Raw genomic sequence first — 27,407 nt, forward strand, 5'->3', positions numbered from 1 at the left:
TCGATTTTTTCTCATTTTTATGCCGCTTAACTAGGATTTCTTATCAATTGCCTGTGACGATGTTCTATTAATAGTTATTCTCCTATGGCAAAGTATAAATAGGTCAAAACAACATGAAACATGGTGCAGTTGCGTAAGCGGCTGCGCTCGAAGCGGCGAAGTGGAGTGTAGCGTATTTAGAATGGTGCTGAAAGTCTTGCCTGCATCACCCATCATTTCAATTCGTGATGATCCCACCTCGACTACAGAAATCTTGTTTGTTTCTTTTGTTCTTTTTGTTTTAGCGCGAAACCATGCTCTTGCTGACGAATAAACAGCACTTCCATTGGTTTTGTTAAATTGATTTTGTGTAGATCAAAACAGCAATTTAGCCATAGGATCAGTTATGGAACAGATCCATTTGTGCTATTTGTGATTCTTGTTCGAATATTGTAGGATGCAATTGTTGTCGTTTCTTGTTTTGAGTTCGTGATAGTTTTGTAGAAATAATGTTTATTCAATTTGTAGTACATTAATCACGTAGAACAAATTCGATGATCATTATGATTTAAAAACTCTTTGATCAGGCGTGTGAATGACCATTTCTCTTCCCACTGTACTCATTGAAGTTGTACAACTGGAAAAACCATCCGATAATAGCGAATACGGTGCGAATTGACTGCGATAAAGGTCACGGTGTCCGCTCGTTGGTTAAGGTATATTTGTGTTTATATGGGCGCGTAAACTGTTTTTGATTTACTTTGTTCAATTTTCGTTAATCGTTTTTCAAGATTTCAAAGGAAATGAATCTGGATTCAACTCTCACCACTACCACTCTCACCTGTCACTATCCTTGTACTGGTATCTGTGGAAGACTCCCAAGGTGAGTCCCGTTAATCGGAAAAGTTTTATAGAGATGCTTTGAGTTCGAAATTACTTTACCTTGATGTAGCCGTTTAGAAACATATGAAAAATGTAAATGTAAGAACATATCATAGTTGTTGCTGAGGTTTCCGTGAGGGTGTCTTGCACTTTTTTTAGTATAAGTTTATTAAAGTATTTGAGGGTGTTTCGAATTTGATAAGCTCATTTTGTTAGTCTGATGCTGAGAAACAGTAGAATCTTTCAATTGAGAAATCACAAATTTCTCTAAAATATTCCCTTGTTACGATTTAATGCAAACCTTTTCAACTCTCCTTGGGCCCTCATTTTTTGCTATGATTCTATTTGTGCATATTTCTTAGATACGTTTCCTTTCTACGAGATGCGGTGACGGAGGACTTACAGTCAGTGAATCCTGGCACATGAAGGTTCGAATGAAATCACGAGGAACAGTGGAATTTCCGCTCATAACCCACACTTTGCTAATGAAGGTAGGGTATCTCCCTTTACTTTTCCTTTTATTTGGTGATTTCCGTCATGATTTCCTTTGAAAACGTCCTCAACGTCTCGTCCATAAAAGATTCAACGTGTGTGCGATTGAATGTCGTTAACGAGACGTCGTAACACTGCCGCCTCAATGCTCATTTGACGCCCTTTCGCTTACTCTATCACTGATCATTTACAATCCTGATTCAGCATTCAAATTTCTTTGGATTGGAAGGCCACAATTGCCTCTGGGTTTTATGCCATACCTTTTGAGACTATCGATTACAGTCAGCTTTATTGCGTATTTGTAGTAGGAGAAATTATAATTAATGCGACCACACTTGTTAAATTTCGATTCGCAGTCTTTTTTTTTTGTGAATTTTCTCTTGTCGTACATCGTTAGAGGGATATCACTCTCCTTTATTAATCTGAGCTGTTTGTGGATACGGAAACTAACTTATCCAGTTCGACTTCGTAAACATTTTAACGCAGCGGGTGTACCGTCGTCGGTATCAGATCCGCTGTAACCGCACGGTCGATGGTCCGTAACGTAACCATCCTAAATCCCCAAGTGGATTAATATTATTTATTTATTTTTTGCCAGTGATGATATTTTATATGCCAGTGACTTTATCCTTTATCCTTTTAACTTTATTTTGCTAAACAATTACGACTACTCTTAGTTGTGAACGTTTTTTTTGTGCGTTTCTGGACGGTGAGATTTCTCCGTAATTGTGCAATTTTTGGCAATCAAAATAATGAAAATTAAAAAAAGCTTGCCAAATGACTTTTTCCTCTAAAGTTTCTTTGGTCAAATTGTTCCTTCAAAAAGGCTGTGCAGTTAGCTGTTCGAGATAATTTCTTATGCATAGATATTGCTTATAACAATTCTAAGATAGATCTATGAAGGAGCAAACGCCGACAACCTGAGATATAAGCAAAACAATGGAACAAATTAAACTCTTCTTCAGAAGAATTTCTAAATAGTTTTTATTTCAAAGGAGTAGACAGTGGGGAATGTTTCTAAACAATGTGGATACTGTGCTAGAAATTTGTATACTAACTTGACAAGCATAAATCCGAATTTTATTTCTTTTATTTTGTCGCTGTCGCTAGTATATATAGTATAGTTAGTTTATATAGCGTAGCTTTTGTTGCGCATTATAGTGAAATTTCATCCGGTGGTTTTTTTCTTCTTTTACAGCTATTACCCTTTACTGAGTCTTTTTTGGACTATAAAGTAATTGTCCTTGTCCTCTGACGGTCCATTTTTTTTTCAGCAGGATGATACTTACAGACTAACTTGTCTAAAAGTGCACCCAGTATTTCACATAAACACCTTTCAGAACATCTTTTCGATGTAACAAGTTCTTATTTCTATCAATAAAATGCTACATACGGTAGCGATTGCTTATAGTAAGGTGAAAACGACATGAAGTACGGTTGCGTAAACGGTTGCGCTCAAAGCGTTGCGGTGAAAATAGGGGTTGGAATGGAGGTTGCACATTTGCGAAATGCAGCGAAAAATGGCGCTAGCGAGGGTCGATCCCCTCGATCCTAACCGCTACGCTCCACCGCACCGCTTCGAGCACAGCCTCTTACGCAACTGCACCGTGCTTCATGCTGTTTTTATCCGACTTTATACCTAAATATCCCAATTTCATCGGTCGGTCAAACTTGATCGTCTTAGTTCTTTTTCTTTTAGAATACTTGTAAATACTTTGATGTAATGCAAATGAAAATCCATGTTCTATTAGCACTGATCTACGATTTTTATCTAGTTTCCTATATGTAGAACAAGTCAGAAATGAGGCCAACCTCATTCACCTGCTTTTAAAAATATGACGAAAGCTAAACGTTAATGAGGTCCTATATTAGAATCTGAGTTGATTAGAATGGGGAATTGCCGTAAAAGGAAGTTGCGGCACCTATATTAGAACTGATTAGAACTAATCAGAAATGAGGCCAATCTCATGCTTTCAAAAATATGACGAATGGTAAACGTTAACGAGGTCTCTTAAGTTTGTGACGACAACGAACTGTCAATTTAACCCGGTTGTAAACAATTTCATTGGTAAGCAGAAAGTTAGTGCTGCTTCCATAAAAAAAACAGTTGTAGAATTTTTATATAATTATCTCTTCACTTGTTGAAGTGTGTAGTTAGTCATTCTCCAGTTAGTGTTTCTTTGATTTGCTTCTACTTCCGGTTAAGCAAAAGAACAATCCTCAAAAGCATTCCCTGAAAGCATTAGGGAACTCATCTGAAGTATCCATAAGTTCCTAATCTAATTAGACGTCCCCCATTGTGTGCAGATTGTGGATTCAATGTCAAATACTGCTAATAGCTTAGACTGTTGTGATCCACGATAAAATCACATATCCGTGTTTTTAAGAGTAGTGAGGAGCGGTTTTTAATCTTGGTGTTTCAATATGTTTATGAGTACATTTTATTTGTATTTGCGGACATGCTTCTCCTATGTATCTTAATTCAACTTTCCTAAAAAGTCTAACTCACATAATTGAGTGGAGTTGCCTTACTTTTAGGAGCAGGTTCGTGTTTTCTTGTTTTCTTTTTTTCTTCTTGTTTACTTTTCTTTTTTTCGGTCGAGTTTAATGGACCGAAATCTTTTGGTGTATAGCCGTAGTCGTCTTCACAGATGGTTTTTTCGTGCATTTTGATTATTTGCTAGGAAGTAGTATAGTTTTATGATTATTTGTCACATCAATACATCATTACATGAAAGTCAACCTTTGTGAACTGAAGATTTAACTGAGGACTCAATAATCAAGCAGGTTTCATACGATAGCAAATTATGGAAGTGCGCAGAAAAGTTAGCTGCGATTATGACTACTGTTATGCAGCGCCGAGATTCCTTCCGTTCCACTGAAGAAGCGAGGAGTTCAAGGTTTCGGCTATTTCTTAGTATTGAGTTGTTGTTCTGGTGTCCTAGAACGTATAGGTGGCGCGACTGATTTATCCCAGAAGTGTGGATAATCGGAAGCTGCGCTTGGGAGATGAACTCAAGCTTAAAGGACTTTATTCAATGCCCATTGTATTAGTGATATTATTTCTGTGATAGTAGGTTTTGATACGGTTTATAACATCATGTCAATAAAAATAGATGATTTTTAATAATATTAACCAAAAATTAGCAATGAACGCCGAACTGCCCCTAAAACCTTTTCAAAACAACATACTGTAGATTTCCTGATAAACTTCTTAAAAGAAAGTTTCCTTGATGTTACTGGAGTACCATTGTTTTCTCAAATCAAGCACTCCACTAAAAATATTGTATGGTCCAACTAACTTATGAAACTCTTCAGATTAGTTTCCTTTTCTTTCTGTTTCGCAAGCTTCCAAAATAGAAATCAAATTGGCTGCGCTGGTTTTTTTTTTATTCTGGAATATAACTTTGTGAAAGAATTTTACAGAGACGTTTTCCACTCCTGTACATTCTTGCACAGGAACTAATTTTGTCTTTTGGCTAAAATTGGAGTTTCTTACGGATAGTTATCTAGTGTCTAGTGCCCTAAAACAGAATTTCGATTTTTCTTCCACCATCAGATGCGTACGTTTCTACGGTCGTTGAAGCGATAAGATCGTGTTATTTCGGCTAATCTCGTCCCAACATCACCTTCCTGCGGACAAGGCCATCCGCTTGAGAAAACTTCTGCTTATCGTTCTTCTTACTTAAAGATCACTCATCTCCTCTTGTGTCTGGTGTAATCTCTCTCGATTTCAGTCACATTTCCTTGTTTTTCTTCATTGCAACTTCACCGTTGTGATTTGCAACGAAAAAAAAAAAGGAAGAACTTAAGGGATAACGCTCATGTTCTTAAGTTCTCTTGAAAATTTTTTGATTTAACATAAAAGTGGTATGACATGAGGACGATTTGCAGGGTGTCAACACCTTTGAAAGTGGAAATTAGAGAGTACACTTCTGAGAGACGCGCTGGACTCGTCCCTCATCGCCTCTTGCCCTCGCTTTTTGTGCCTAGAAATGTCCAAGTCCATTGCAAATTTTGTGCATGAGGTAATAGTTCAGTAAACGTAAATAATGATTTCTTAAAATTTTTAAAGGTTCCCTTTGTTTAGGTACGGCGATAATTCGAAATAAACTCAACCCACCTTATAAGGGCATATCGAAAACATATCGTTGAAAAAAAAACGATGACACACATAAAGTTTATAAGTTCCATTTATTTCATAGCGTTTGCGTTTTTTTTTCTGGAAAATTTCCTATCTTACGAAAATTATAGGTAATTCTTATTGGGTTCATATAAGTTTCTGTTAGGACACTCCCTCATATCATGAGTTTTTACCACCGAAGACGTAAAACTCGTTTACCTTTAGGCAAAAGAGTTTTAAGGTGGATATACCATTCAAACTACTTTTTTTCTTTAAAAAAATAACTCTTTCAAATGATTTCTGACTCAGTTCTCATGGATGGATGCCGCCAGACGTCAAATGTGTGTAGTTAGGAATCCTCTACGATATTTTTGACAGTGAAAAGTTTAAATAGAGGTGGATGGAATAGAGGACAAATTTATATTTCACTAGTTTTATATCTATCACAGCAAGTAATAGAATTTACTCCCATTCCAGTGTAGAGAGTGTTTTATTTTCGATACGCCTAATGTCTCAAAAAGTGGATTCAATTTGTACGGTTCGAGATTTCAACAGATGTCGCGTTAATCATTGCATATTCTTGGAATTTTCTCCCAGAATAGTTGCAATTCAGCTTAACACTGTTATCTTTTCATCTATCCATCGTTGGTACTTCAGTTTTTGAGTCGCCTAACAAGTGGTCGCTATGGTTCAACAGTTTTTGTTAGGCTGATGGATGTCGTTGCTAACGTTTGGCTATTTGTCTTTGTTTCAGTGCAGAATACAAGAATTTGACCAATGTTTTAGCTTGAGGGGTTTTCTTTTCTCTGAAAATCTGATAAAAAAAAGTGCCGTAAAATCTGATTCCGTCCATTTCTTCCCAACTGCCGTAAAATCTGATAAAAATTGAAGTGAATACAGTGAATTCGAGGTGTAGGTCTGGGCCGGAAAATATGTTAGATCAAAATCATAGCTGAATAAATCCTCCTTGAGAGGGGGGTGATTCCGTCCATATCTTCCCAACTGTCGTAAAATCTGATAAAAAGTGAAGTGAATACAGTGATTTCGAGGTGTAGGTTTAGGCCGGAGAATATGGTGGATCCGAGAATCCTGGCTGAATAAATGTCCACCACCACCACCACCACCACATCTCACATGTATTTTACACTCGATCGTGAGTAGAACACTTGTTTATGTGCGACGTTTCATGACGCAATTCGGCCACATGCTAACTCCAAACGTTGACACTCGGCACTCGTCGGTGAAGTCGTTCACTGCTTCACAGTGTTTTTTTTCTTGTGCTCTTCGTCCTTCGCCTTCTCACTTCATGCTACCAATGTTGCAGTCAAGTGATCCTTAGTATTCTAACAAACTGGTCACTGATAGATAGAACCGATTTTCTTATGCTGGGCCTATGACCAGTTGTTGTAGCTGGTTCTTCCGATGATTACATTCAGCTCTTTTTGAATTCTTCAACAAACTTGACTTAAGTGTGAATCGCAACAGATTCCCATCCTTAGTTTCCTCATAAAAACAAACTCCATCACATCCTGCTAAGCTTTGATAGAATGTGAGTGACTACAGTATTTTTAAAATTGTTTTTATTTTGAACCATAAGAAAAAAGAGAGATGAATAAATTTCACCGCTTTTCTCGCCTCGTGAAACTTTCACATCATACGGCAATATACTGTACTATACTGTCGCAGATTACTGTACTGTGATTTTATTTTATTTTTTTTTTGTCATTATTCACAAACACATTCACACATTTTTCTCTTTAATAGAACTCGTCTACTATTTTTTGAAATTTTTTTTAGTGTTTTTTTTTTGCATTGGATTGACAAATATGATTTATTTCATGTTTTTAAGTACTAAAACCAACTTTTAAGTTGCCGTTATTTACCATCTACGTGTACCCAGATTTTTCATTTAGTTTTAATAAAATATACAATAAATTGTTTTTGTTCCAAAGTAAAACTTTGAAGATCCCTGAAACTAATGGATCTTTCATGGGTAAGCTTTAGTTTTCCCAGTTCTGCTTCGTTATTATCTACAGTACATATGCAATTGCAGTATGGATTTGTAGCTATTCCAGATTAAGAGTTATAAAATGTCAACAGCAATGACCCTACGATAGAAGAAAATTAATAAAAAAAAAGGGGAGATTGATAATTGTATCAGTACTTTATTTTCTTGATTTGGGCAATGTTTCTTCGGAAATTTTTGACTTTTGTTGTACATTAGCCAAATTTGTCATCAGAGCATTCTTTTCATTTCAATTTCATTTCAATTCATTTCATTTCAATGTGCGTATGTTCTTCCTCAACGATATACTCGGGGAACAATAGGTAATATGCTCTCTTTTTTGTAGAACGATTATGACTTTGTGGGATTTATGGATAGAAAATTCTTATTATTCTTATTCTTATTCAATTTTTTCATTGCACCTTTAGTTAGTGTTTCGGTTTCCTGTCAATCCATCCGAGAATTGCTATCCAAGAAAACTATGAAAGGATTAGGTTTTCCATTCAATATACTAAAATTTTCTCTCATTTTTGGTCTTATTGTTATGATATTCTTTCGTCTAACACTCCAATGCAGATTCGATATCCGCTTCCCTTTTTGTGGTTGGTTTTCCAATTTTTTTTTGGTGTAGTACAGCAATATGTTGTATGCATATATTCCTGGAATTCTGGAAGTTTTTATGAAAATCGAAGTTAACTAATTGTACCCGTGGCAATAAGCCGCTATCTCTTAGGCTTCATCTTAGATGATGAATAATGACGAAGCTGGTCGTACATACAGTTTTTGTATTGTCATATTGATCAGAAGGGATCTTATTGCGATAATGTCCTCATAAATTCTCATGCTGTCCGGACACAAATGTCAGTAATGTAGTGTTGGATGCAAAAGTAGAAAGATAGCAAGTAGAACTAGTACAGAACAATCACCCAATTCAAAAATATTTGTAAAGAACAACAAAATTTAGATCCAAGCAATGTAGGATGTTTTGACATCTCCGCTCCTCTACGCTAAAAGTAATTTATTTTGCTGAAAAAATTATTACTGATTTGCTAACGAGTTAATATCGGATTTTTTTTAAACCTTTTATCGCCTTCCTGGTAGCGTGTGTAGCGCAATCGGTAAGAGGTTTCGCTATCCACGCAATCGATCGGAGGTTCGAATCTGCTTTAGTGTTCACCAAACCTTTCATCCCTATGGGGTCGATAAATTGGTACTAGACTTGTCTGGAAGGATAAAAATCAGTGAATTGACTCATCGGCTAGCCACTGAAAGTCATTGTATAGGCCAGTTACACGTTCGTGAACCTCAAACGATTCTGGATTGAAGTGGACGTGGTAGCGCATCCCAAGCGGATAGAATAACGCCAGACACTTTATCCTTCATCCTCTATCGCCTTCCTTAATCCTGTTCTTATCAATATTATCTTTTTTAACGTTTTATTTACAGCCTAATCAGTAAGTAAGGAAATAAATAAAGAAGAGCTAGTACATATGTCCTTTTCCGGCTGAAGCGACGCATAGGTTACTTTTTGGTGAGATTTGTTGGAGTGACCATAAACACATAATTACTCACTTGTAGAGTATTTCGAAGACCTTTCCTCACAGTAATTTTTTTTTGACCTGGGATTGGGTACAGTTCCAGTAGCTCTGCTCGATTCGTTGACTTCTGCGTAGTTTCTCATTTCTGTTTGATTGTAATTATTTCTCGTTCATATTTTCAACGAACGAGTAGTTAGTGCTAATCAAAACTCTTGCTTACTTTTTTTAAAGGTGGTTTTTGTTGACAACTTACTTCAGTATTTGTTTTTGTTTTTGTTGTTAGAATCACAGATAGTTTGCTGTTTAGGATTGAGATCCATGAAGCGGTAAAATTTTCCCCTCGTTGAATGTTGAATAAATTTGATACATAAAGCGTTTTTCCAGGATCTACATAGTGCTGACCCTGCGCATTTCGTAACGTCTCCCTTGCATTTGCATTTATCTTGTTGTTTTCCTCTACGTATAGTCAAAAACTCCATATTTTATTGATTTGAAACGTTTTATCCAGAAAAAAATCTCGAAAATGATCTTATCTTCAATGTTTACATTCTCGACAATGCTATTTATATTGTTCAATTCTTCTTCCAAATGACCAATTTATTTTCTCTTGGCCTCCAATAAATCTGATCTGTGTCAAGAGTTTATTATAGTTTTTGTTGAACCTTGAACAACTACTTGGTTTAGACGACGATCTTTCAACCTTTCAGATCATCGAAAAAAAGAAGTTCCCGCAGAAATGCGACATGGAATATGAAATTTTACTGAAAGCACAGCACTAGACTGAAGGAATTTTCTTCCTGAGAATTTAGTTTATGGAGGAGTTTTTTCTTCGTCATTTGTATGTATTCCACGATGTCGTGCTTATGGATTAACATCTAGGCACGTAAAGGAGCGTATGAACCTGATTTCCTTTGCGATTTTATTGTATTTATTGTTTATATTATTTATTTCTTGTTATAATTATGTTATTATAATTACTAATTATATTATGTTATTAGGAGCACTTCTTCCACATCTTGTTAGTATGGAAGTTATATGATCAATTCAATCAGTAAAATCTTTTTTCTTTTTACTCTTTATGCTTGAATTTTTAGTTCTAGTGGTTGAAATTCTTCTGTTTTTATTTTCTTTCATATTTACTGGTTTTTACCATTGGGGTAGTTTGAAAATGTAATTTTTTTTCAATCGCACATCCACGGTTTCGTGGGCTTTTTTGTTCCCGTTAAATATGAGAATGAAAAGATCCCAATTCGACGATTTGGGGCCTAGTTGTTTTCTAGTTTTCTAGTGTTTTTTTTTCAAATATTCAGCTAACTTTCTACAAACAACCAAGCTGCATCCATCAGATTGCTGCTTTGCTTGAGACAACCTTACGACAATTCTGAACAAACGCTAAAATTATTCCTCTGAAATATCCGTAATGGTTGTTGATCTCGTCCACAAATTTACGTTAGACACATCTCCGCCCTGTCTGAGTCTCTCTCCCAGCGGCTGCATCCGGAAGCATCCGGAAAAGTGAAGGATTGTGAAACAGCTCCGAAGTGATATTTTCTCTTCAATGTCCGTTGACCCCTTTTGTGAGGTAGAGTTTTGCCCGAGCTAAGTGAGTGTGTGAGGAGTATGCCAGGTGCTATTCGGGCTCGATTCTGGCGTTGCTGCTTCGCTGCCTGTGGTGCTCTTTTCACGGAGAGGAACAACTGTTCCCGCCAAACTCTTCTCTTTGGCGCGTCACAATATCGACTATTCCATTATCCACCTTATATCCGTATTTTTAACTATTACATTTTCATTACAGAATATTTCTCGGTCGAATTTTGCTGAAATGGATCATTGAAGTCCTTAACTATCCTTAACTGCTTGCTACCTTGTTTATAGAAGTCAGTTAGATACAGTAAGAACCTATCAACTATTCATTGTACTGATTCCAAAGTTTTAAATTTCGAGAAAAAAAAACCTTTAAGGACACCTTTTTGTAAATTTCCTCTTAAAAACCTTTCTGTAAATTTCCTCTTAAAAAATGTTGTTGAATAGTCTCTCGGTCAGAAATACTTCTCAAATTTCACTGTGTCCGCGAAACTAGTGCGAGTTTACATGGGTGTAATGGGCGGTGACAAGATCCAGACAACCGGTATTTAAGATTATAGTTAAATGGGAATTAGAAGCTTTACTATATTTTCTAGTTTGCTATTAAATATTAAATTAACCTGAGCTTCAACTAAAAAAAATATTCACAAAGATTTGAATTTTTTCTAGATTCCTTGTGCGCATGGATGTGATTGTTATCCATCCTATTTGTTACCTACTTTTTCGGAGTTTTTCTTTTTTTTTCTTAAGTTAAATGGACCGACTACATCAGCTTTGGAGGTGAATGGGACAGAGGTAAACGTGTGCTTCTTCCTTCTAATATTTTTTGAGTCCTGGACATTTTCCAACTTTTTAAAATCATTTGCTTTTTAAGCTTGATATAACTTTGTATTAATAAAAAATTCAAGTGGATTTAAGGGCTCACAAAGTGGGAGCATCAAGTTGTTCGTACAAGTTTTATACTAAGGAAAGGTTTTATTTTTTGTGTTCACACTCCCGAAAATTGATACTTTCAGTGAAGGACGTGGAAGGAAATGTAGTTCCATGATCATCTCCTTAATAGTCATAACGTATTTATTTAGGAATTTTCTTGTGGAAGCAGTCAAGAAAATCTTGGGACAGATCGGATGCCACAATCTCACAAGTACCAACTTTAGGGAAAAATGAACATGATAGGAAATAAGTATCGATTAAGCTCTTGGGAATTTGGTTTGCTTAACTGAAGAAGTGAAGGGGATTACAACATTGTAGTACTTCGAAGGGCTAGTACATGTTTTTACAGCACTTTCCATCATATAATCATTAAGTGCACTCTAATTTCCCTATAAAATGTGAGAACGTGCAATTGGGGATGTATGGAAATGTAATGAACGGATTTTACTAATTTTACGAATCACTTATAATTTTCTCGATGCTCGTTTTATTCAAAATTTCATGTGTATCCTACGTTCTCTATTGGAATATTTGCTCGAGGTGTGCAGAGTTTAAAATTTTTAAAATTTTAAAAGTATTTTTAAAGGTTAGTTAAAGTTTTAAAGGTTTGATCTTGAATCCTACGTTTCATTTCCTTGTTTTCTTTTTTTTTCTTTTTAGCATAAACACTGTCTTGAAGCACACGTTATCCAGCAATGTCTTTTTTTTTGTTTTGTTCCGAGATCCTTAATCGTAGTGTCGTTGTATCAGTCGTGAATTTTTTCTTATGAGTGAAAGTAATAAAAAATGCTTTGTTTCCTATTTCATTCGATTTTTTTTTGCATTTTCATTGATCTGTCTAGGTCGGCGTTCGTTTTTTTTTCTTTTAAAGGTCGTAGCAGTTTTTGTTTAGCAAGAGCCTAGCAGCTTTGCCGACAAAATTACGTCTGCTTCCCGCTTCGGGTGTTTGTCTGGATTTTTGTCTGTATTCAATTCTAACTGCCTTTTTCTTTTTGTGGTTGAATTCGGAATTCAGAATGGACTTTCTGCGTTTAAATTGACTCATAATTCGTAAATTTTGAAGTTTTATATGCGATCATTTGTCGGGGGTTCTTTGTTGTGTTTTCTACAGCAGAAATCATCTTTTTATTGTAGTACTTTTTTCCATTTGGTATTAATTGCAATCTATAATGCAAATCACTATATTAATGATCTTAATCTATTAAAATTGAAATGCGACTCTATTGCTCGAGGCTGTACTGCTGACAACGTCAGTCCATGGCTGTCCAGAGAGACGCCAGCCATTATCATCTTGTGTTTGTCCCGTTTCTTTGAGTGTTTTCTGGTGAATGACCGACGGATTGATGAGTTTCGTGAGGTGTCGGCCGTTTGGCACGTTCGTTTTGCTGCTGTGCTGTGTACCTTTAGTGCAGATTACGACGACTGACACCAGCGCGAGGGTGGAAGCGGAGAGGTTTCAAGTGGCTAAAGCTGTGATTAGAGGTTAACTAAGTATCCAGATATTCTGGAATTACGAAATTAAACGAAAACATAGTAGTGTAAAATGGTTATTCGTGACGTGAATGTATATATTTATTACGCCTTTTTCAAAATGTATGTAGTATCCACCCAATATTCGTGGATTGGATACTTTTGAAGGTTTGTGGAAATTATGAGCACACACAGAGAGACCACAAACTTCCTCCAAAGTTCGCCAATCGCCTTCTAACCCGATCGTTAACGACTGCGTCAACGCCATTGCATTGACGATTTTCTGTGCATTTATTCAATAACGACATCCATTTCTAGCTTCATTAACTTTGGAGCATGTCACGGATCCCCGGAGAGTACGTTTTTGCGTTTAGTTGATTTTCAATTAGATTGATGTCCTTTGAAGAGATTTATACCCATGTGACTGATTCTTAATTTTGAAGATTTTTTTTTGTCGTGCAAAGTCGTGCGTCTTTGTGAAAACCTAGGGAAAAATTAGAACAGTTTTTTTTTCCGGGAAAAAGGAAATTATTCTGTGAAGCGATCGATTTTCTTCTTAAAGCTAGGAATTCACTTCTTAATCATTCATAAATTCCGGTATTATTAAATAGAGTTTTGTGAAAACATTGCCTTGTGAGGTGCTGGAGCGAATTTTGCCACGCCCCCTTCTTTTTGACAGTAACTGGTTGCTTCGTTAGAGCCAATAAGGTGCCTACTTGTCAGTTAACGAATTGTTTCACCTGCCCTCTTCCATCAAGAAAAAAGAAATTATTATTTGGCATTTTCTGTAAACAGAAAGAAGATTGGGATTGATGTGAGGTTTCGGACCTAAAATTAATGTTGCTCATCTTATTTACTAATGATTTAAGTAATAGTTTTTTTTCTGGATATTTCTTCCGAAGTAAACACTAATCGTAGATTTCAAACGAAGCACTTTTTTTTTTAGTTATCCTTAGCGGTGTTACTCGTTTTTCTTCGTACTTTTAAAGTTAGTTTCCGAGGACATTCGGAAAAAGATGAATCCGTGATTTGTTTTCTTCTTCGCCCTGAAAACAACATACGAAACCATGAGGAAATTAGGGTGAGAGGAGGGAAAGTGGTTTTTTTGCTTAAAAATAACCTGATATTGGAAACTTCGGCTAGTAGGGTGCATTTTTTTTTTGCAAAAAACTAGTAATCTTTCTTATTTGACACAAATTTACTGCCTCAAACTAGAGAGGTGAAGAACTCATCATCTTCGTCTGAGGGGAATAGTTTTGATATTTTGTAAGGCATTTTCTCGGTATAATGTGGCTTTTGAATGGACCATAACATATTTTTGTTGAAGTAATGTGGAATTTTTTCGAACATGTCCGATGTTTCTGGATTTTTCGTTACTGTAGATAGTTTAAAACGAAGTCTAGTTACATTGAATGGTAGCAATGAAGTACATGATATGTTATTTGATTTTATTCATTGACTATTCATGAGAAGAAAAGAAAAGATAGCTATTCTTTAGTAATGTAGGGGGTTTCACTTCAGAGGAACTTGTTCCTCTCTAGTATTTGATGCGCAATCATTTTTCCAAATCTTTTCGATAATCGGTTAGTTCTGCACGTTGTTTAAGAGCTAGTACCGTTTTTTTTTATCGGCTATGACAATTTGTTCCTACTTTGCTAGCCCATGTATGTAGTTTATGTACAAGTAGAATTCGTCTGGCAGAAACATGTCTCAGCCAGACGGGAATTCCGTTGTTTTGGATGCGCAAGCGGTCATTTGCGATTCTCTGGAGAGTTGTGATCTGTGACTCGTGGAATTGTTGAGAAATGACCACTGTCTATCCATCGCTTTCTATTCGTTCCATTAAAAAATTCGTATTCTTACAGTATTCTGTTGATGTTCTAATGTGGTTGAAATACTTTTCACCTTCTCCACCATTAAATGTCACCAACAAATACATATTGAGCGCTTACCATTACCACTAAAGTAATTTTTTTTTCTCGAGTCCATTAGCTGTGTGCAGTTTGGCCACAAACCTTATTTTCCTTCGTGCAAACGCATCGCGGCGCCATCGCATTGCTGCAGCAAAATTTTCCAAAATTCAATTCTCGTTTAGCGGATCGGCGTCACTGGTTCCCCATGGGGTCGTTTAAATGCGCAGCTGTTCGGAGGGGAAAAAATTCGAATTTACCTTCTCTTTTATCGGAAAAAGTAGAAATTCTAACGTAAATCAAATAATAATAATAACATTATTTTATCTCTATTTTGATCTATGGATTAAAAGAATCTACAATATTGAGATCTATATTGACATTATACAGGCATTATACATCTGGAATCGTTGCCAATTTACCACTTTTGATAAGTTGTCCTGCAAGAACTATCCGGTAGCTGGTTTTCACTGTCGCGTCATTCACTATATTGCTGGTCTTCAAGCCCCCTATGAATTCGTACAGCAGTAGTAGTTCACTCATCCATGCTGTGCATTTTTGTACACCGATTTTTTTTCGCATCATCATTTTTTTTCCAGAACTTATTCTAGCCTACTTATTCTCGAATGTTTTTCAATTGTTTCTTTAATATTCGAATTGTGACATTTTTACTTACTTTCTCGATTACAACTTTTTCTACCTTCTTACCGTAATTGCTTTTATTTTCCTAATATTCCTATTATTTTTTAGTTAAACTATCGTCTTAACTTACGTCGAACTTACGTCTATAAAAACTTAAACTTACGTCGAATTTACGTCGAACTTACGTCTATAATTTCATTTTAACTCGTCCTTTTTATTTTTCCGAAATTCCATAGCGCACCACGTCTTCAGCGTTTAGAAGGTCATCGGGATAAGTATCTGCTCGCGGAACCATTCATCCCAGACACCCAAAACAGCCGATCTTTTGTCGCTTAAAGCGAGCGGAGAAAGTTTTATCCATCGTTTCTGTTCTGTATCGTTTAGATAAATCATATTATAAAAGAGTAAATAACCGAAGTTCTTGCATATATTGATATTTATGTAGTTATTTTCCGGAAATGTAACGGTTCACGAAAACGTAGTGATGCAACCGTTCGTGCAGACCCTTCTTATAAGCTCATCGCTTTGTGGAGTCAGCGTCTCCATCCTTCACAGTCACTTTTTTTTCCACAGAATACACAGATTTTGATCGGTATTGTGAAAAAACCTCCATTTTTTTTCGTTGCTGATTCAGGAAATTGCTCATCTGTGGCACTTTCTCCTCTATTTCTTGGTTTTCCAGACAAGTTTTCCAAACATTGCTTTACATGGAATGAAAGGATCAGAATAATTTGTTTTTCCTTATTTTTTTCACCTTGACTTTATTTACGGACGGGCCTGAATTTCTGTTCTTATATTGCTCTTCGCTTCACTTTTTCTTTTTAGTTTTTAATTTTTTTTTAAATTTTAGTCACTCGCATTTTTAAAAGAGTTTCCTTTATTTTCTTTATAATTTCGTCTATTTACATATAATAGATTTCTTCATACTGTGAGCAAATTCTGTTCTTCCCGGGACAATTGCCTCAGTTTATCTTGCGAGAAAATTTGTTATTCATCCATAAATTGCGCCTATCAATCACATTCTATATATTTGTAGATCTTTGCGTGCGTGGGTGTAGGTTTGTGCGTTAACACTATCTGAGGATGTTTCTCCTCCGTAATGCGCCTCTCTCGCTTATGGTACCAGTCTGAAACATGTTTAATGTTTGCCCTATTAGCCTTCGAGCGATCCGAACGAAAAACTTCAACGGCACGGCACATCGAACGCGTGCCTGTTCTAACTCGAAAGTATCAGGGATACTGATGAGGTTGTCAGTTGAAGGAGAAACATTCAGATTTTTTTTCACCTACTGGAAAGAAAAAGAAAATTTTAGTTGTTCAATGTGGGGAACTCTTCTTCATGTGCTTTCTCGTTACATATGTGGCCACCGAGTTGTTCTTTTCTCTGCCTTGATAATGAACTTTTTTAAAATTTATTGGTATTTTTTGTTATGAAGTATTAGTTTTTAGAATTAAAGGCATCACCCCACGAATCTGAGGTGGTGCAGATTTTAGGTGGAGTATTCGTATACGGGATAGTGAATTATGGAGAGGGGGGTGATTCCGTCCATTTTTTCCTAATTGCCGTAAAAAAAATGGCCCGGAAGATGCGGTGCCGCACAAGGCTGGCGCGCTCCAGTCGAACTCCCTGTAGAAAATAGTGCGCCAAAACGCCTGAAGCCGTATCTTCCGGGCGGTTTTTTTACGGCAATTGGGAAAAAATGAACGGAATCACCCTCCTCCCCATAATCTACGATCCCGTATACGAATACTCCACCTGAAATCCATACCACCTCAGATTCGTGGAGTGATGCCTTTAAGGTGCAGGCAAGATTTTTTTCGAAAGTTTTCAGTTCTGTTACGATAAGGAGGGAGAAATTTTCATGTTTACCATTTCGAAACTGAAATACGAGGAAACTTGTTCTCGTTTTTTTTGTTCTTTACTTTTTTTTTCACTGTTTGCTTCATTAGTTCGACATCAACGTCGAGGGATACGGATCTGTTTTAAGGATTTTCTTCAAGGAAGACCAGAGTAACGTATAAATTGTAGGGTTTGATTAATATTTAACTAAGAAAAAACTTCAGAACACCCGGGAAATAATAATGAATTAAAGCGGTCTGGTCAGTTTTCCGTTCGCAAACGTAAGCTCTGCTTTTCATTTATTTTTTGCATTCTCAAGTTTTCTTTTTTCGTTCTTTTCCTCAAAAAGATTTTGCAGTGCCCGTATCGCCCCATGCCCTCGCTCGCTCCATTTAACGTTCCCGCACTTTTCCCTACTGATGTCCCCGGCGATCTTCAAAAGTTCAATCTCGTAAACCACCCAAGAAAGGTTGATTTTTGAAATCGACGGCCACAAACGAACGAACAAAACGTTCGCGTCATACGTCGCTTGCACCGCCCACTATAAATTTCTACTCGCAAAAGCACTTTGACATGCTAATGAGGGAGCGGCGCCAGGCGTATAATGATCGAATGATTGATATATTTCATGAGTCGCACACATCCGAATCGCATTCGTGCACAAAAAGTGCGTATTGATTATTTCGATGCCAGATAATTCACACTTGAAAGATGCGGTGCAGAGACGGGGTGGAGTTTGTCGAGTTACGTATGATGATGAAGAGTGGATGAATTTCACAAAGATGCTGAACGATCCTCAACGCTTTATGCAAATTAAATTGTTGTTTTTGTGATTTCTTTTTCATTTATTTATTTTTTTTTATCAAATCTCTCTGTGTGCTGTGTACTCATCTCAATACTTTGCGCTTATTTTCTTCGCATCCGCTGTCGATTTTCAGTTACAATGTAAATTTCTGAATTCATATTCTTTGTACAGATAGTTTCTGCCTTGCTACCTATTTCTCTGCTACAGGTCGTCTCCGTACAATCCTTTAATGTTCTTTCTATGAGGGGTTTGTGGATCAGCTCACCTGTATGCTTTTTCCTGACGCTGTATGCTTTTTTGTCGGTTCCGAGGATATCTTACTCCTGTGGATGTTCACTCTGTGCTATCAACATTTTGAAATACGCAAAAATTTGTAATTCTTTATGCTTTTCTCCTAATATTTGGAACATTTTTATTTATTTATTATTTTTATTCACTTTTTAATCGATATCTTGGTGAAATGCGCTATTCTTTTTATCTCAAACGTTCTTCTCTTCCTATTTTTTTAAAATCTGATTAGGTACATGCTTGTCCTCCTGATCCGCCATCAAATTGTTTGCCAGGGTTTCGTTTACTCCAAGCTTTTTTTCTCGGCATTTTTTTTTAAAAATATACTTTACTTATACTTTTTGTTCTGTTTTTTCTCAAATGTCATTCTCTTTTCTATTAATTTTTCTGTGTCTCCTAGTGTTTCGCTAACTACGAAGGACTTTCACCTACATATGTTTCAGACGTTTTGTTTATTTCTCTGACTACCTCCTTGTCACCTCCTCTTCCTTAGCTTTTATCATCGACTTCCTGACTGTCTCTGTCAGCAACCACCCTCATCGCTCAATCATTATCCGTACGACGTCACTCATGAAGCACATGACTCTCGTACGTCTATTGCTTTTGCGAAAACTTTATGAGCGGCTTCCCTTTGTTCCGGGAAATAGTGTGAAAAAATCAGAGACGTAAGAGAAGCGTGAAGAAAAACATAAGATCTACACTCCGGCGTAGAAAAGAAAAGCAACAACAAGAAAGTGAGCAAATGACAAAGATATGGGTGAAGGTGTCATTTTTCTTGAAGCTTAACTGAAGAAAGTGTGAGAAGTTTTCACACATCCGAAACGTTCTCTAATATCGCAAAAATCTCCTATTTTTCCCGCTCTTTTCCTGTTTTTCCTTCTTCTGCACTTTTTTTTTCACTCGGCAGTCACAATATGGAATTGTTGAGTCATTTACGTAACAGACCAATCATGGCGTTTCCCGCACTGTCAGCGGGTGTAGGGATTACCAGGTGTTCTGGTAAATAATTTGTAGGATTTTGTTTTGTGGATATATGTCCCCATGTCTATGTTTTTATATAATTCTGTTCTGTTCTCGAGCAGTTTTCAAAATTAACTTAGAGATCAGCATTTTTTGATTGAAATTAAAGTGAAGAAAACGGGAAAAAAAGCAAAAAAAAAAATCAATTTTTTAGGTAGTACTGGTGGGGGCGGGGAACTTGGAGGAGCGACTTTCTTCTGATCTTTTCTCATTGTTACATGTTTTTGAAATTAAAATAGAAATTAAAACTAAGTAAATAAATGAGTGTTTCAAATTAAAATAGTGATATTTAGTAATAATGATAATAAATATTCAAATACAAGCAATTCTGACTTTATGACTATCACTTCTGTACATATGTATAGTAAAATCAGCTTGAGCAGACGTTGTAGAGAGAAAATGCATGTACCATGATTTTTTTCTGATATAAACAGCTAGTTAACTTTATAAATCAATACAGTAAGCTGTTCACACGGAAACAAATAAATAAACGTTCAGATCGGAATTGTAAACGGTCATATAACCTGTCTAATGACATATCATTTACAAACAGTCGTAGAAACGGACAGTTTGTACATGTGTTTGTTTTTACATCTAACAGGAAGACGTGTAACTTGTTTGATTGGTCGGAGCGACAATTTGATGATCGACATTAGCGGATGACAATCATTTATCATCTCGAAAAGAGCCCCATTCTTTATTATTTATTTGTGAAATGTATTCTAAAAATTTGTATTTTTACATTTTGTTCACTTTGAGAATTCTCAGTGAATGTTGTTACGTTATTTTCTGGATTTCTCTTTTTTTTCCACTATAACCGCGATATACTGATTTATGCTTAGAATTAGAAGCCACATCACATGAACGTAGGATCATGGAGCACCTTTCATAACCTTTTATAATAACATCCCTTATTCATTGAGCTGTAAGCTGTAACCAAGTGACATTGTTGTCTGAATATAACATTTTGAGGCTGTCATTTCTATAAATGACACTGACTTGCACTTTTCTTCGCCGGACCCAAGGGAATTGTAGAAGTTGGAGATTGAACTTCTAAATTTCCCTGGATTTGCAGTCTAGACTAGTCGTTTGATGTGTTATCGATCGCCTGCCTTGTTCACTCATATCGGATGTGTGCTATAAGAGTTGTTGATTTAAAGAAATCACCCCACGAATCTGGAGTGGTAGGGATTTCCGGTGGAGTATTCGTATACGGGGTCGTAGATTATTGAGAGAAGAGTGATTCCGTTCATTTCTTCCTAATTCCCCGTAGAAAACGGCCCGGAAGATACGGCTTCGAGCGTTCCGGCGCACTACTTTCTACAAGGAGTTCGACTGGAGCGCGCCAGCCTTGTGCACGCGCCGCATGCATCTTCCGGGCCGTTTTCTGCGGCAATTAGGAAGAAATGGACGGTAATCACCCACCTTTCCATAATCTACGATCCCGTATACGAATACTCCACCTGAAATCCGTGCCACCTCGGATTCGTGGAGTGATGCCTTTAACTCTCGAGGTTTAACTGATTACACCGTTTCTTTGCTTACCCCCCTATTCAATGCGGACGTAACCGTTCGTGGTTTAAAAGTCTTCTTAACAATACTGAAACTAATTTCTTTTAACAATTTTGCTTCTTATTCTGTTGGTTGAGTAAACGAAGGAGGATCCAGAGTTTTTTTTTTCTTGAAATGACAATTGTTTCCGAGGTCCTTATTTTGGTATTGGCGTTTTGATCGAGGTCACTTATCCTTCGTACATTGTGGAATTATTTGGATTTTGAATTTTTCCTATTAGTTCTCTTCATGAACTTGTTTACCATGGTATTTTTCTTCCGTAAGAAGCAAGAATACTTGTTAAATCAATTAAAAACTATCTACAAAGTGGTTTTTGCACTTATATCCAGACCCTTACATACTAGGGGAAGTATCCATGCACATGAAAAAATTTTCTTCCGGAATATCATGGACAGATGCCACATGAATGTAAAATGCTGGTACTATTTGGAATAATTTAGGGAAAAATTCAATTCAAACATTTTTTTCCTTTTGTAGCCTTAAAAGCAGATCAAAGCAAATTTTTGTGTTGATATTTTTCTAAATGGTACATGCATATTTCTTAAATATTGTATTTTTTGACCGTATTTCTTGAATTAAATTACATTCCAATGCTCGAGTTGTCTTCTTCTTTAATATAAATTGCTGAACGACAAGTTTCACGTCTCATTTAATCTTAATTTTATCTAGCACGGTTCTATTTCATACATACTGCCGTGCGATTGCTTTCAAACCCTCAAACCCTCATAACTTCTGGGAAAATTATTAAATTAATGATTTGTTGTGCTTCCATTACCTGCTGTTACGTATTTTGTACAGTATCTGCACTGTATGTTTTTTTTTCTCTTGACAGTGTTCCGTGACTTGTCGTTGTCGTCTTGTTGTTGTTCTGCGCACTAATGTAGAGTGCATCCTGTCTCTGAACACGTTCTCTATTGTATTTTTATACCTTTCCAGGAATATAATGAAAAATATAATTTAATTTTTTCTCTAAACTCAGTGCCACCATCTTCTATTATCACATTTTGGAATGTTTTTGCTCTTTAGATATTTTTTTTGAAAGAATTTGTAGTTTGTAATATATTTTTAGAATAACTTATGGCTTCCTTTTGATGTCGTTGATATCCTAATAAAGTGATATATTATTCTCGACGATAAACTATTTTGCAAAATTCAGGTACTACAGTACCAAAGTGAGATATTCCTTCAAATTTCTATGTGAAGAGTGTTCCACAAAATTTAATTATTTCCTAACTAGTGATTCATTACTTTTTGTAAAATGTTGGGTAAGAAACTAGTGTGCCTGGTTTTTTGCAATTTCAAGTGGTGTGTGAACTAATTCAGATTCGTAACCGGGAACGTGATGGCTAACCTGCAAAGAATCGGAAAAACTATCGTTCCTAGAAAAAGTCTGTGTACATTCGCTGTTTCGCTAGTGGATTCTCCTTAACGCTTCCTCTTCTTCATGTTGGCCATTTCTCTATCGTTGCATATCCACAAAGTCTTAGGTAAAAAAATATGATATATGATAAAAAGATAAAATAGAAAGAAATGATGAAAATATGATATTTGAAAAAATATGGTAAAAAAAAGTCTAAGCTGTGTACAACTCTTCAGTTCAATTTTTTTTTGCTGGATATGATCCTGAAACTTAGCTTCTCACCTTCTTCCTCTCGTGTCCGTTCCATCAGCACTTTCCTCCACTTCTCTACTAGCTCATCGATTTCAGACTGGTACGCTCAAACTTCCTACAGTAACCCTCCCCCTCAAGGATTCACTTCTCAACTTCATTTCTATTGTACTCATGTGTGGGATCTCACTCGTTCATGATTTAAAGCGACGGGACCTTCTTTCTTCATTTTCTGGAATAATGATCATTGAGACTATATTTTACATTATTTTAATTAATTATTTTTTAAAATTGAAATCCGAACATATTAATTCTCTTCTGAGCAGCAAAATTGTGCTGCTTTGTACCAACTTTGCACTTTTCTTTCCCGGAAAAATCCCGAGCAATGTCCAAGACCGAGAGTATGTATGTACACAACTGAGTTAGCATCGAATCCCATCGCTACACAGTTTAGACTTTTTACATTGCTTGGCTCCGAGTTGGGGCATTAGCGAGAACGCCGACAAGGCGTTAGAATTCGCGTCTTTCGTAGAACATATGAAGCATATCCGGGGAATTTTATAATGGATATTTTCAAAAATCTTAACTCATCAAGTAATCGCTAACACAGGTTTTCCATCTCCATTATTTACGTATTGCCAGACTTACAAAAGCGTACACTAACCGTTACGGCTCAGACGGTGCTGCGGTGTTAACCTTTTTTTTTACCTCTACTTGGCCTCTTTTTATATCTTTTCCTGGTTTTTCAGTCATTTTTTTCTGATTCTTCAATTACCTTTTTCTTTTTTCTTTCTTTCTTCTATTTATTGATTTTCTTATGTTCTCGTTTTGCCTTCACATCCCTTTTAGTTTTTAGACTGGTTTTTTCGTTGTTTTGTCCAAGTTTTTTTCTCTTTGTCACAGATCCTGCTCCCTTCTTAAAACCCTAACTTCACACATTTTTCCGTGCATGTATTTTTCTTTTTTTTTTTCGTCCGTCGAAACCCCGGTTTTACTTAGGCTCGTTCTTGGTTCTTTTTTTTTAGGATTATTTATTTTTCATCCTATATGTACCTATGTTATTTTAACGACGTATAAGCAGAACCGAACTACAGAATCGTCTATCTTTTCGTTTGCTTCCCATATTTGTCATCCTCCCTCCTAAGTCTTAGAACTGTCTTTCTCTGGATCTCCCTCCACCATTAATGCTTCATCCCTGTCCATGCAACAGTAGACCTTCACTTTCTGTATGGCCGTCCTTTATTTCTCTAATTCTCCAGTTATCACATCTTTTATCTATGTGCTCTCATTTGATCTTTCGTCTCTCGTTACCGTGTCCTTTCACAACCGTCGCTTCATTACACTGTGCGGGTGGGCTACTCGGAACTTGGCAACGCGCCAAGCGAGCTTTTATCAAGATCGGTATCGAACTATGAGGGAATTCTTTGATACGAGTGTTTTTCTTTCCACACGAAATAAACTGAAGCATTCAGTTCACCTGTCTTTACTTCTCAGATGTTAACACGATCTTACTATTTTTCGGAGACATTTATGGTCCTAAAATTTCTACAGCATCCTTGAAGTAATACATATTTATGAAGAGAAGTGGATCCCCAGTAAAGCTTACTCCTATGGAAATCATTATTCCCCCTGAGCCTTCTCTCTTCTTCTCTTCCAAGTTGTCCTTGATTTTCTTCAACTAACCACACCTAATCCTCTTATCACAGCCATCTTTTCGTTTCTGTACACTTCCCGATTCCTGCGCCTCTTCGCTAACGATGCTCTTTCCGATTATCTGCTCGTTCTCTGTCGGACCTAGCACGTGATCAGTCGTCATAGCGCCAACTGGCGCCACCACAAGATTGATGTAGATGTTGATTGCTGTGGTGACGTAGTGATGACAATTACCTGATCGATCAATAACTTTCAGGTAGTATAGTGCTGTGATAATGAGGCTAGAGCTTCTTCCTTGGCCATGTATGTGGTGGAGGTGGGAGTGAGTTGATTTTGTTCGCTTAACGGGACCGTTTTCCCTTTCCCGAATAGTGCAAATTCCTTAAGACTCGCTTACAAACAAACCGCTTGCAAAGCCTTTGCAAAGCTATTCTGACACTTCCTGCAACGGATGTGACGATTGCTGCGCTAAAGCGGCGAAATGTTCGCCGAAACATTTTGAGGGTTTTTTTTTTGTGAGGGACATCGCTCGTCCTCGTTACATCGTTCCATTTTCATTGTCTTTTTCACGACCTCTTTATTTTTACAAATCTTCTTTTCAAGGATATTTCTGTGGAATTATTTTTTCTCTTCATAATATGATTCACACGGTTATGTAAGACTGCCATAATATACAAATAATCAAATAAATTTGAATAAATAGGTGGTTGTACGAAGACTCTTTCTAATATATTGAACAAGGAATACTGTATGCCTTCTTCTGCGTTTAATGATCTAAAATTACTTACAGTATCCTGAGTTGTTACGAAACATGCGGAGACCGTCAAACATAAACTTTGGTGTTCTAAAAAGGGCCGAGCCGTGAAATATCTCTAAAGAATTAAAGATAAAATGTTTGTTCTAACATAAATAAATTAAATTTAACAAATAGCTCAAACCGTAAACAGGATAAATCGAAATGAGCAGATGCATACAATAATATTCGTATTATTTCTCACATTCTTCTAGAGTTTTTATTTTTGAAAATAATTTTAAAAAAATAACCTCAATACAATGCGCACTCAACAAGAAATTTGTTTTCGTACCTTCCTTGATCAATCGCTCTTTGTGTCTTCCACGTTGAGCATGACTTTATGAGATTATCCAGAAAATAAGCCATAAATAAGTGTGATTTACTTCTTGGAATTCCTATTTTCACATTCATATAATGTTTTTGCCGGATCAGATTTTGGAGTACAGCTCTAATTTGGTCAAAACTTATCGTATCCTTGCAGATTCCTAGATCGACATCATCATTACACTTTTTAACTTCACCCATTGCCAAGGAAAAAAATCCCAATTAGGTAATGGGAATGTCTGTTTAATAATTATGGGGGGTCTTTTGAGAAAAAAAAATTATCTCGAGGTTTTTCGAAAATCGTTCTTTGAAAAAACTCCATGGACTAAAATTTGGAACAGGACTGATGGAGCATTGCCTTTCAGATGGTGTAGTTCCCTGACACTCGACACTTTCCAGAAAAAAAGGACCACAACTTTTTTTAGGAACCACCACCTAAGGAGGTCATAGAAACGTTTTCAAAATTTCCTCATTAAGGGGAAAAAACATTTTCGACAACATCAACGTTGCTAAACTTTAGAATTAGCTATTTGCTGCAATATTGTCACAGATATACCGTAACCCTTCGTAAAACATCAAATTTTCCTCCTTTTTTCAACATTCCCAGAGGCAAATGTTGTTGGTTTTATCTGCTGAAATATTATTTTGAACGATTTTGATTTTATGCATGGAAGTTTGCACCGAATCTAGTTGACCTTTGTGGATTTCCAATGCTTCTCTCCAAACATGATTAAATTTTATTAAATTTAGGAATTGAAGCAATGTTACAACCACTGCTTCTGCACAATTCCCTAACAACACTGATTTTTGCAGAGTTTGGATGTATTTTTGTTCTGATTAACTCATATTAGACATTAATTTGCTGGCCAAATGCGTAAACGCGGATCTCCTGGATAAGCCCTGTTTTTTTTTCCAGGTGAATGGTGTTGCTTTGTACTTCTATGAAGGAGTTATTATAAAATTGCTGTAGTCTTGGTTTTTAACTCATTTCTATCGCGAATCCTAACACTTCTTCAGCTATGTATAGCCTAGTAGTTTTAGATATTTACTGTGTTTACCACAACTACACCTTTTCTAAAGATGGTAAGGTTTTTTTTTCAACCTCGTCTTATGTGTTTAGTTTAGAGATGAAATTCTGTTTTTGTTTTCACAAAAAAAAATTAATACAAAATAATATATTTCCCTCCTTGTCTTATGTGTTTATATTTAGTCTAAAAATGAGATTTTGTTCCTGTTTTTACAAAAAAAAAATCAGAACAAATAAAATGAAATAATTAAATCAAGATTTTTCTCCTATTTTTTTAAATTTCAACCAATTTTCTACGAATTTTAGCCAGGATTAGGCGGCATATTATTTGAAGGCACCTACATAGGTGCTAACTTTGCACCTGTTCCAAAATTTAATTACAGCTTGAGAAAAATAACAGTACCTGCCTTATCGTATCTGATCTACATCCGTAGTCAGCCAATTAAGGAATATTTAATTTTACTAAGAAATTTCTGAAAATTATCAACGTTAAACTCTTTTCTCGTAAATTTTATACCATTTTACACCGTAATTCTCATGCTGAGAAAACCAGGGTGCAGGTCCTGATAAAAATTCCCAAAAAAACCGAAAATTTGCTAAGAGTCCACACTTTATTCGAAACAGTTATCACATGTTCATTTTGCGTGCGCAAGGATCGTTATGGATAAGTTTTCGTGACTTCTAGGATAAATTTCAATGGAAGTCAGTTGAATTTCGTTTTTATTCTGTCTAATTTAGTCTAGATTTTTATAGGAAAGATGTACATGCGTGCATGCACAAATACAAACAGTGATTTTTTTTATGACGCATCAATACCCTGGATGCCTAATCCACAGACGAATTACGTCACCGTGGATAATTTTAGCAGTGTCGAAACAGATTTTTGTTTTCATTGCTGTGCTTTTCTGAGGGAGTTGT

The 27,407-nt window shown here is 36.2% G+C and overlaps 1 protein-coding gene across 1 annotated transcript; it reads left to right on the forward strand.

The window, feature by feature from the left end:
• Positions 1–574: 574 nt before the first annotated feature.
• On the forward strand, positions 575–9,798 carry RB195_012106 (uncharacterized protein; the record flags this gene model as incomplete). The annotated part of the gene is made up of 4 exons (XM_064193806.1): positions 575–647; positions 771–862; positions 1,224–1,352; positions 9,727–9,798. The coding sequence occupies 4 exons, from the start codon at positions 575–577 to the stop codon at positions 9,796–9,798; spliced, it is 366 nt and encodes a 121-aa protein (XP_064051389.1).
• Positions 9,799–27,407: the final 17,609 nt, after the last annotated feature.

This window comes from Necator americanus, chromosome III (genome assembly GCF_031761385.1).
Source record: "Necator americanus strain Aroian chromosome III, whole genome shotgun sequence".
In the NCBI taxonomy this organism is placed as follows: Eukaryota; Metazoa; Nematoda; class Chromadorea; order Rhabditida; family Ancylostomatidae; genus Necator; species Necator americanus.